Source organism: Glandiceps talaboti, chromosome 5, assembly GCF_964340395.1.
Source record: "Glandiceps talaboti chromosome 5, keGlaTala1.1, whole genome shotgun sequence".
Classification (NCBI taxonomy): Eukaryota; Metazoa; Hemichordata; class Enteropneusta; family Spengelidae; genus Glandiceps; species Glandiceps talaboti.
The window spans coordinates 6,196,602-6,209,145 of record NC_135553.1 but is presented as its reverse complement, the minus strand read 5'-3'; the positions used below and the strand labels follow the sequence as shown (position 1 = coordinate 6,209,145).

Sequence of the window (12,544 nt, the reverse complement as noted above, 5' to 3'; positions counted from 1 at the left end):
CCCACCCTCCATTTTCTCCTCAACCCCCTGTAAATCCTGTTCATTACCTAATAAAACAAGGACAAACTGGTTAGTTTTTGGTGCTGATGCTATTCGATATGCAAAACTTCCACCACTAGTGTGAATGTCAAAGACAAACTTCTCTCGTTTTTGTTAGGATTCATAATTTACTCTATGTCAACTTGGGATTACAGTTGGGTGAGAAAAACAGTTGACTGGAAGAGATATACACCAAGTTGGTCTACAACAAAAGGATGATCCTGTGTAATCTCCAATCATTCCACTGATAAGATAACAGTAATGCAAGAACCTAGGATTGAATCTTTGGCCTTTAATGATAAGCATATGCATTAACACAAGTATGATTCATAAAAGTTTATTCATTAAACATCAAATTTAATACAACTGAATTCAGTTGCTATACATTTCATAATCTATATTCCCCTGAAATTAGGAAGATATTATTATTTGTCAGAGTAGAAGAATTTATAAATGATTAAATATGATAACCACTTCAAATTGAAGGTTTGGTTGTGATCCAGTTTTCCTTTCCTTTGTAATACTTATTTTCACAAGATTCGAAAAAATTCAGTTCCATCTCATATTTTTGTGGATTTGTCCATTTCAGAATACTATTCACAAAGTTGTGGATATATCCAATATCACTGAAATTCATGCTCACATTGAATAGAATATTCAATTTTTTTATTGAAATAAATTTTGAATTACTGTACTGATATTTCTCCTGTCACCATTCACTGTGATTCCATTTGTGTGATATTATCATGATGATCAAATAGTTAGATGTGCTAGGTTGTAATATTTCGTGGCCGCTTGAGGAAGCTCCCTATCAGAGACACCACCCTACTGTGAGTGTAATACACCATATTTTGATTATCTGAGAGATTTCATGGTTAGGCCACTAGGGATGCTGTTAATGAGCCATTTCAGGGAAGAAATGAGGTCAGACTAGTCATGTATTGTAGCACAAGACACAAGTTACCACCAGGCACTCATTTTCCATACACATGTTTTTCCCACTGTACTGTTTTATTAGTGACTACCAGGAATCAAAACATGTCTAACCACTACTGTATTAGAGAACACACAAAATTCTTGTACACATCTTGTTGATGGCTTCATGCACGGCCATGAGATAAGCAGTCATTACCATATGTAATCCCTAACTTTGCCAAATTTGGGGCACCGGCCCTCTCATGATCCTTACATGGGTAACGGTCGGAACTTTGATAATCGGAAAATGGCACATTACATCAGCATCCATTGATAGCTTATGTCAACATGTTGCAACAATAGTTTAGCTTTGTGTCTTTCTTAGTTTGCTAGATATAGCTTGATTTCAAAAGTAGTAAAATTAATTCTACTGGGTAGTACCAGAAATGAGTAATTGGTCATATGTTTTGAGCATGAATCCAGCTACTCTTGGACTTTAATCCACCATGACAGCAGAAATTTAGGACACTATCAAATTGTGATAGTGAGAGTTTATAACCCTTTACAATGACCATTATTTAATCCAGGAAGAAAATGTTGTTGAAGTGTGTTGAACACAATCTCTTGACCTCCTCTGAAATGAAAAGAAACAAATAAATTTTACTGAACTATTGTCGAAATTTATCTTTGAAATGGTATAGATTGAAAATATAATATTTAGTATTTGATAATTAGTGATATCTAGTAGTATTTGACAAATTTTGACACAAAATTGTATGATTCAAATTTTTGCTTGAAACATGGTGTTTTTTAAATGGCTTACTACTAATATGATGTGACTGTCATGTGATCATCATGTGATTATCATTTAATTCTACTAACCATTGATTTCAATCAAGTTAGCATTCTTCTGATTTATGACAACATAGAATTCTCTCTGGTCTGATTTCTTGCCAACAACCCAACAGTCTGTCACTGTTTTCATCACTGTCTCTGCATCATCTTCAGTCCTACAAGATTAAAGTAATTTCAGTGGTTACTGGTGTGTGAAGTTACCGTCTGTTCTACAGGATGTCAGTGGGACTACTGTAACTTACTTCAAGTGTGCCAAAAATAACAACTTAGTTCAAGTGTGCTTTTCTACCTCAGAGTCCATGTCCAGGATGTCAGTGGGACGTCTGTAACTTAGTTTCAGTGTTCTAAAAATAACAACTTAGTTCATGTGTTCTAAAAAGAACACTTAGTTCACTGTGTGCTAAAAATAACAACTTAGTTCATGTGTGCTAAAAATAACAACTTAGCTCGTGTTCTAAAAAGAACAACTTCGTTCAAATGTGCTAAAAATAACAACTTAGTTCACATGTGCTAAAAATAACAACTTAGTTCCAGTGTGCTAAAAATAACAACTTAGTTCACGTGTGCTAAAAATAACAACTTAGTTCCAGTGTGCTAAAAATAACAACTTCGTTCAAATGTGCTAAAAATAACAACTTAGTTCTAGTGTGCTAAAAATAACAACTTAGTTCACATGTGCTAAAAATAACAACTTCGTTCACGTGTACCAAAACGTAACAACTTAGTTCACGTGTGCTAAAAATAACAACTTAGTTTCAGTGTGCTAAAAATAACAACTTAGTTCTAGTGTGCTAAAAATAACTTGACTTTGACAAGTGTATCACAAGTTTTCTAAATCCATGACATTTCACAGAAGTTCAAGAGGGTGAAAATAGAGAGAGACACTTACTTGGCAAAGCTGGCATTTATATCAGCGAGAAGTCGGACAATTTCAGGACTAATTATTGCACTTAGTGTCTTTCTATTATGTATGGTTGTCTTCTGAGCTAAGTTCATATGATTAAAATATATATATTTAAATTGCTGATCACTGGGTCTGTAAAACAAAATATTTATATACATCATTTTTGGTTACATCTTTATCATGTATTGTTTATTCTGCAAGAACGCCATCCACATGATTCCTATTTGCTAAAACAATCAAATCTTTCAGAACCTTTTTCTTGTCAATCAAAATCACAGCTGTTCCAACTTTGGATATTAACTTACATATATATATTATATGCATTCTATGTGGCAATCCACATTCATTAAATTCCGCATGCTACATTTTTCAATGTTATTTTTTTTCATACAAAAAAGTAGATATTATATTATTCTACTTCTTGAAACATGTTTAACCATTACCAGTTACTGTGAGATCTGTGACATTGCAATAGGGAACTTATAATCCAGACTGAGCATGCTCAGGTGCAAAGGACTATGGGATTATCTGTAGTTATCAGTATACATAATGTGGCGTTACAATAAACCTCCTACAACAGTCAGGGTAACCATGACTAGATTATTTATGTTTACAAACAATGTAACAATATGGTTTACAATACTGATTAATTCGTATTTATCATCACATTTCCCATGATGCAACATTTAGGATATTCAAGATGGCGGGTTTGCAAATTCCCTTTCAGGCAAAACAAAATGAAAGTATGATAAGAATTCAATATTTTTTATCAAAATATCTTCTGAGGTTGACCTAAATCCCTGTAACAATTGGACAATAGTCAACTGGAGTCAGCAAGCTAACATTCAAGATGAGGAATAAATTTGACTTAGGTTTTCTACTATAGTTTTAGTATTGTTCATATTTGACTTACAATGAAGCTCTCTTGCTGTACTGTTCACTGATATCAGATGCTAGTGTACTCAGTTGTGGACCTAGGAAGGCATCTATCTTCTTATACCATTCAAAACCTGGTATACTAGTAGCTGCACAAATAAAATGATATTATCTTTCAGTTTTTCATCTGACCATGAGCAAACATATTAAAAAGTAAAAACAACACAGTTACACCATTTGTAGAACTATCATTTTTTCCATTCACATAAACCAAATCTGCACTAGTAACAACATGGTGGTAAATCTAAAATTTTAACAAACTTATTTGACAATCTTTGTACATGAAAAACTTTCAAATCTAAACAAGTGTTTTAGCTTTTAAGTTTTAGCCTGTACGGTACTCCATGATGACCCTCACACATCAGTCATCGCCTTTCACTTAGCTGGCCAGTGAGGGTGACACAACATGTCACAGTCTATTTGCTTGTAAAACTCCTACTTAGTCCCATCTCAGCACAAATAAAATCTACATTAGCAACAACAGGGTTGTCACTCATAAATATACACAAACTCATTTGTTTTTTTAATTACAGGCTTTCATACTTAGAAACTTTATTTATCTTAACTAATTCTTAAAAAGTGGAAACTTTTCCTGGCAAAATAATAATGACCAGTATTTGAAATATTCACTGATTCATATCTCATGAACAAATTTGATAGATTTTTTTTGTACAGTATTGTATAAGTCAATCTACATAATGTAATACTTACGTTCAACCATCAAACAAACTGTTCCACTTAGTGCCTGTGAAAAATGTACAAATACCACAACTATTATCATGTTCCATATTGTAGGAAAAAATGTAATGGAAAAATAGAAATATCTTATGCAAATGGAAATTTTTCGCTTCTTTTCATAATTTTTTTTACAAAATACACTAATATCTCATTTCTATTTTCTTCCACAATATACAGTCATGTTCTTGTCTGTTAAACTGTAACAGTTGAAAAACTCAATGAGATATGAAACTAGTTGATTCAAGAATCAAGAAATTACTTGAATGTTGAATCAACCAGTTTTAAGAAGTTACATTGAACTTAAATGAAGTTTTATTTTGAGATTTTCAAGACTCTCATGATTTTGCAGCAAATTTTGAAATATATGTATTGAGAAATATACTTATGTAATAGATAAGGTACAATACACAGGTAGGTTCAAGGTTAAAAGTCACTATGGATACAACTCTTTCATTTGTTGTCAAGTCTTGGGAACAAAAACTATAAATTTTGAAAAAAATATTTTACTCACTCTGTACACAATAAGATTTAATTCTTCATATTTCGTATCTGTATTTACATAAATATGTGGAATTTTACCAAAATTACTACTATCGTTTATATTTGGTGGACCAGTCACATACCTGTTGGAAAAAATAAACAACATTTCAAAATCATAAGGCATCAAAACATTTTTACTGAAAGTACATAGTTAAGAAAATACAGACACCATACTATTGCACGCTTTCTATTTTTATCAGAGCCAAAGTATATTTTGGTATGCAAGAATTTATTTTGATTGTGCACGCACCTCAAATTTTTTGTGCAGCTAGAGTGTACATAGTTGAATTCATTAACACTAAATATGAGGGCAAGCAATGACATTGTATAGAAACCATCATGGGATAGAGGTATGGCTAAGACTCTGTACTTTGATATCAATTTGAGGTAGTGTAATTATAACTTACTTTCCAAAGTGTGAAGAAGCAGTGATTGGTGGTAGAGGGCCACCACTCTTTGGAGACTCCCTACACATCTGAAATTGACATCACAGTAAATAAAGACCAATCAAATCACAGTAAATAAAGACCAATCAAATCACAGTAAATAAAGACCAATCAAATCACAGTAAATAAAGTCCAATCAAATCACAGTAAATAAAGACCAATCAAATCACAGTAAATAAAGACCAATCAAATCACAGTAAATAAAGACCAATCAAATCACAGTAAATACAGACCAATCAAATCACAGTAAATAAAGACCAATCAACAAAGATAAACATATTTACGCTCTGAGTTTGGAACTAATACAAAATATGACTCCAGAGAAAAGAAACAACAGTTTTGATTGTAATTTCCATACAGGTATGCAATAATGTTTTCAGTGTTACACTGCCAGTGAAAATGTCAACAGTATGTGCTCACAACACTGCATGTAACTATGCAATAATGTTTTCAGTGTTTAACACTGCCAATGAAAATATCAATAGTATGAGCTCACAACATTGCACGTAACTACTGGTATGCAATAATGTTTTCAGTGTTACACTGCCAGTGAAAATGTCAAAAGTATGAGCTCACAACACTGCAAGTAACTACTGGTATGTACTATAAAACTCAATATACTTGCACAGACGTATCAACTACATTTCAAACTTACCTCAGATTCAAGTGATGATGGAAACAAACTTGTTGTGAGATATTTATACAGAATTCTCATGTCATCCTGTTCTAATCCACTCCTATAGTCATGAAAATATACAAGAACAGAAAACAGACAAGTTTAGTATCTACTCTATCTATCTAACAGTACACATGTAGAAGGGAATTTTCCAACAAATACAACATTTTTGTAGAGATTAAGTTAAAGGGTAACAAGCCGAGTTAATACTTTTTTGGGGTTAATATTTGCTGCATATTTGAAAGGTACCTTTAGTATCTCAGAAACATACTTGGCCAGTGCTTGCTAATGGCAGAACTCAATGCTGGTATTCAGGCCTGGTAATCTTTAGTTTTGGTACAGGGTATATTAAAATCAGGCCTAAATATTTGGTATCGGGTATATCAAAATGTCAAGGAAAACTAATGAAAAGGGGAATGCATGTAAAAGTCCAAAATAAAATCTACTAAAGCAAGCATCCATCATGGGTCATCCATTTGAATTCTGGAGCAGATAGCCCAGTCACTCTAGCAACCTTTCAAAGGCAGATTGCCCAGTCACTCTAGCAACCTTTCAAATGCAGATAGCTCAGTCACTCTAGCAACCTTTCAAAAGCAGATAGACCAGTCACTCTAGCAACCTTTCAAAAGCAGATAGCCCAATCACTCTAGCAACCTTTCAAATGGAGATAGCTCAGCCACTCTAGCAACCTTTCAAATGCAGATAGCTCAGTCTCTCTAGCAACCTTTCAAAAGCAGATAGACCAGTCACTCTAGCAACCTTTCAAACTCAGATAGCTCAGCCACTCTAGCAACCTTTCAAATGCAGATAGCTCAGTCTCTCTAGCAACCTTTCAAAAGCAGATAGCCCAATCACTCTAGCAACCTTTCGAAAGCAGATAGCCCAGTCACTCTTGGAATGCTTTCAAGTAATTCTTCATGGTAGATTTTAGAGCAGGTTTACTGACTTAATTTGATTTGATTATCTGCACAGGGTGATGATTGTATACCAGATAAATATAACAAGAATCACAATAAACTTCTAAACTTTTAGACTTACCACACAAGCTGATCATTGTACAGGAATGCTGTATATTTAACTTGACTGAAAACCAAAAATAGAAATACTGTCAACAAAATTGAAAGACTGTATGCTGAACAGTTATATGACAATCATACATAGTCATAGTGTACTGGTATGTGTCAAAACAGAAATATTAAGGAAGAGACTTGTTAGATATAGCATGAGATGTACAGTGACGTCACAAATCAATCAGATTTATACCATGCAACAAATCATTGTATTTGGCAATCAGTTATCAATTGTAAATGATCAAATTTTGCTGTCAGAGTGTGTGGAGGTCAGCTACATAGTTAAAAGTAAATGTTTGGGACCGCTGATTACACAGATGGAGAAATATATTAAGCATAGTTTCTCATACCAATCTACCATTTACTGCCCTTAGCAAAAACACTGATTGCACCAATATCCAGAGATGTATAACAGAGAAATGAAGTCAGACTCACCTGAAAGTAGCTTCAATAAGATTGATAAAACATTGTATTCGTAGGTATGTGTTTTTATCTAAGGGTAAAAATTGTATTCCATTGTGAACTTCCATGATATCTGCTTGATTCAATCTTAAGGTTCCAAGATACTATATGGAAATAAAAGGGAGAATTACACTCTAAATTTAACAACTGTATTGTTTTATATTTTTCAGAACTAATTAGAGTAACCGGTAAACAAAATTATTATACTTCAAGATTAACAAAGAAAAATTACTGATTGACTAAACTAGTCCTTACACAGGGAACTACTATTAGCATAATATATGTAGCTCGGAATAATATTTTCAACTTTTTGCTGTTACTTTGTACAAGAAATCTAATATAAACCCCATTCTCTGATAAAACTAGGGAAACCATCAGGGTCACTATATAATTGTTTTAAATAGATGTCAAAATGATATCAAAATTAAGGCAGTTTAGAATCCAAAAGGGTCACCATCCAATATGGCCACCAAATGCCATGTTAATGCTATGGAAAATTAAACATTGTCAACTTCCTTGAAAACAAGACTATGAAACCCAAAACTTTCTTTTATTATTTCAAAAGGAACAGGAAAAAGCTTTCATGTGGCAAAGTTTGGATAGATTTTAAGAAATTTTATTTTCAGGGAAATTTGGGTAGTTTTTGAAGCTTGATAAACATCTGGCTGGTACAGCTGTTCAAATAACAACACGATAATCCTCTATATTCCATGTTTCCTTAGAATTAATTTCATCCCAGGGTCTCTGACATGCCCCTTTAATGAGTTTCAAAATAATCCCAAAACAAATATATTGTTTTGCACGACTTACTCTTGTAAAGAAATGATCCAATCTTGTCATTAAATGTTGAACGTTGGTTTGCTTTAAAATACTTGTAAATGTACCCATAAATAGCTGAAACACAAAAGACATACACAAGTTAACTGAGACATTAGTTATCAATTATACATAGACTTTACTATAAATTTTTTGTAAAAATCAGAAACATATTACAGAGGTGAGGCTCATCAAACTTGCAACCTGCAAATTCCAAGCCAGCCACTCTAACCATTCACCCATTCTGACTTCACATATATCCCTCCATATAACAGCATAACAGTGAATAAATTGAGTGTTACATTACTAGTACCTTAAACATTTTATAAGCTTGTTCTAGAACTGCACCGTACACAGAGTCCTGGACATCGTCTTCATGATATTCAATAATTGTTTGTCCATCTTTCTCAGTCTCACTTTTAGGGATAGTTACTGTCTGAAAACCAATACAAATAAACTGTAGTGTTTGTTGTACATGTCACATTAGGAGTACTATGTAAATGTTCATTTCACAAAAAAACAGTTATCCTAATATCATATACAAGATTATTAATTCCAATAGATAAAATTCAACAATCAAAACATTTCTGACTTTTTGACATTTGCCATTGAAGTACTTTTCGTGTATCTCTTTTCATGTTTCAGCTAAAAAAATGTTTCAAAGAAGAAAGCACATGGTGAGACCAACTATTTATTGTGAGCCTCACTGAGAGAAGCTTGCTATACATGTAAATTACATGTATTTACTAGGTATGGGGTGTAACATATACTCAAGAATATGACATGTAGCCATAGACCCTCCAGAGGGTCTATGATGTAGCCTAGAGAGAGTAAAGACAAAATAAAAATGTCTTTAAAGCTGCACTTGCCACAACTTTAACCTTTTTGTGACTGCTTTGTCAGACATAATTGATTTTAATTCTCATAATATAGTCTATCCTGACCAATATTGAATCACATGTGAATAAACATGTGTAGCTGTACACATAATATGGTAAAATAAATCAAATCAAATTGATTTTTGGAGCTACACCCTAAAATCAGCATTCTGACACAATCATGATTTCAACATGTTACTGTACTGCTTCTAGCTACAACTGACCTCTAATTAACATATACAGTGTCTAATTATTGGTATTTCAACAATTTCTAGTGATTATACTGATGGTTGTCTGATGGAAACGTAATACTTCCGTTACAGTGCAGGTTTGAAGTCACTGATATTATGATACAAGTCAACCTTATAGTCAACCTAATTTCCTGACATGGTATACTGGTTCAAAATTTACCTTACATTTTACCAATTTTCTGTTATCAACGTTTTTAAAAATTGTGACATAAACACTGTGCACTGTACATACAATAAACTATGTATTACCATTTACATTATCAAAGGTTTCACAACATATAAACAAAAAATAAATGGCTTTCAACATATACATATACATTACATGTAAAGATGGAAACATATACGTAACTCTAGACTCAATTCTAACTTACCATCACCATCCAAAAATCTTCTTCTGGTTGCAGGAACACCTGTCGTGTTTTCTGAGTGTGTAATGCTTCACATGGTTTCTCAGAAAATGTCCTGTATGTACAAATTTAGACAATAATAAGATCATTGTATAATGCACAGCAATATAATGAAGAGCTGTCTGATTTTACTTGTAATTCTTGTATGACCTGTTACCATAGCATCAAACTATTTTCCCTGTACAAGGCCTATAGTTACTGGAGTGAGGACATTTTTACAACTTACTAGAAAGTACTACTTATCAAATGTTTTTCAAAAATGAAAGAAAAAATCTATGGTAGAATTTCAAAACACAATGTCAAAAGCTGGCCAGTGTCACATGTCAATATCCTTGGCAATGACCAGTGGGTAAGCTAGGGGTCAAAGTTCACACCAATCCGGCTATGGATTAGGATTAAAATATACATGATATAAGTGTGAAAAAGTCGCCATTGTAGAGCTATTGAAAAAGGTGGTCCTATTTCTAAATGATGCAGATTTTCACCTGTCATTCACTTTTTCTATAGATGCAACAGTAAATAGAAGTTCACAGTTCACAGTGCTTACAAAAGAACTTACCAGTAGATATAATTCCCACTCAGTGGTCAACAACATAGTTATCAGCTGACAGTGCTGTAGATCGAGATACTACTAGTACTACAATAGGTTTGACAAAAGACTTACTCTGTAAACTTGACAATGGCTTCAGAAAGTCCAACAGCTTTGATTTTAGTATCAATATTTGTGTCTGCTGGATGATAAAATAGTATCTTCTTGTGTTCCTATTCAATAATCCAAAAAATATACATTAATATACTTCTGAATCTCACCAGTACATCCATGGTGTATTCCCATATTTCTTTACTAGGATAGCGATGTTGTGAATCTCACTAATGCATCCATGGTGTATTCCCATATTTCTTTACTAGGATAGGGATGTTGTGAATCTCACTAATACATCCATGGTGTATTCCCATATTTCTTTACTAGGATAGGGATGTCGTGAATCTCACTAATGCATCCATGGTGTATTCCCATATTTCTTTACTAGGATAGGGATGTCATGAATCTCACCAGTACATCCATGGTGTATTCCCATATTTCTTTACTAGGATAGGGATGTCGTTAATCTCACTAATACATCCGTGGTGTATTCCCACGTTTCTTTACTAGGATAGGGATGTCGTGAATCTCACTAATACATCCATGGTGTATTCCCACGTTTCTTTACTAGGATAGGGATGTCGTGAATCTCACTAATGCATCCATGGTGTATTCCCATATTTCTTTACTTGGATAGGGATGTCGTGAATCTCACTAATGCATCCATGGTGTATTCCCATATTTCTTTACTAGGATAGGGATGTCGTGAATCTCACTAATACATCCATGGTGTATTCCCACATTTCTTTACTAGGATAACTTAAGGATGTGATGAAACAGGACAAATACATGTACTATGCATACTAATGTCTTTCTTGTCAATTACAATATGTTGTGAAAATATTAATACTGAATTGACGTGTCTGTTATTTGATGGAAATCGAGAGAATATTATGATGTCACATTGGTCATTGCATGAAGAGCTGGAGCGTGCTAAATTTTGAAGTACATGTACATTTGTGTAGAATAATTCATCATAGTATTGCTGTTGCGGTGTATTTGCATGTAGGAAAAAATGACCAACCGAAAACTTGGGGCGATGGAAAAAGCAGAGTAAATATTCAAAACCATAACGAGTACAAACAATCCATGGATGATGATGAGTTTATAATAAGGAATACTAATGTGCAAGTACATAAATATGACAAGATACCCACCTCACCCTCTCTAGGTCCTAATGTTGCATTATACACAAAGAAGTTGTACAAGGTGATGCAGCTTCTGTTCGTCATATTTGCAACGGAATTCGATGTCTGTGTGGTTGCTGGAACCAACGTAGACAAGCATTTAAACAGGTGAAATGTAATATTATTTCGCGGAGGCAGCCATATTGGAATATTGACGATTGAACGTTGGTGGCGCCCCTTCAAAGTTACTATATTCTCGACAGAGCTGCGACGGTGAGGTACGGTGAGAGCCGGGAAGGGGGTGGGGTGGGGCTACTCCCCTTATTGGAGTGTACGTATATGTGCCGCCCTTTGGGGTGCATTTTCTAGCCGATTGGTCTAAAATGGGGGTCTATTTTTTCGAGCTGAAGAGTCTAAAACAGGGTCCACTTTGCATCATTTTCGATTTTGCTTGGTCTAAAATGTGGGCCATTGTCCTTAACAAATAATAACTTATCAATTGTCCAAAAATGTTGCCCTCTAATAGGAAAATGTATTTAGGTCTAACTTTTATCGTTTAAAAACCTGTAATGGTCTAAAATGGGGTATTCATTTTTGGTCAAAGTGGGTCTAAAATGGGGCATGGGGCTTCCAGCACTGGCCACACACTCCTACCAGAGCTGGCCACTGGTGGTGAAAGCCCCATAGGCATATGCACTGTAGATTTATCCCGTCTGTACAACTTTATTTTGTTTACAATTGTTTACAATCATTGTCTTGTTCTCATTGTTAGTTGAAGGCGCCAGAAATGTGTTTATGCAATATTGAGAATAGTGTTTGAGAGAAATCAGGGGCCTAGAGC

The 12,544-nt window shown here is 34.0% G+C and overlaps 1 protein-coding gene across 1 annotated transcript; it reads right to left on the bottom strand.

Annotated features, from left to right (window-relative positions):
* Positions 1 to 1,466: 1,466 nt before the first annotated feature.
* Positions 1,467 to 11,891, bottom strand: LOC144435717 (vacuolar fusion protein CCZ1 homolog). Its single transcript, XM_078124325.1, has 15 exons — positions 11,734 to 11,891; positions 10,598 to 10,695; positions 9,898 to 9,988; positions 8,711 to 8,833; positions 8,392 to 8,475; positions 7,555 to 7,685; positions 7,088 to 7,132; positions 6,029 to 6,110; positions 5,335 to 5,402; positions 4,899 to 5,010; positions 4,361 to 4,394; positions 3,627 to 3,738; positions 2,699 to 2,845; positions 1,837 to 1,964; positions 1,467 to 1,588 (listed from the first exon to the last, which is right to left on the bottom strand). Exons 1-15 carry the CDS (start codon positions 11,806 to 11,808, stop codon positions 1,533 to 1,535), a joined length of 1,386 nt encoding a protein of 461 aa, XP_077980451.1. The 5' UTR covers positions 11,809 to 11,891; the 3' UTR covers positions 1,467 to 1,532.
* Positions 11,892 to 12,544: the final 653 nt, after the last annotated feature.

Bases quoted from the DNA above. Each gene is read 5' to 3' on its own strand.
- LOC144435717 (XM_078124325.1), bottom strand. From the start codon at position 11,808: ATGACGAACAGAAGCTGCATCACCTTGTACAACTTCTTTGTGTATAAT. The intron at 8,834-9,897 runs GTAAGTTAGAAT...ATTGGTTTTCAG, and splicing joins AAGATTTTTGGATGGTGATG to ACAGTAACTATCCCTAAAAG. The intron at 5,403-6,028 runs GTAAGTTTGAAA...TGTCAATTTCAG, and splicing joins CATCATCACTTGAATCTGAG to ATGTGTAGGGAGTCTCCAAA.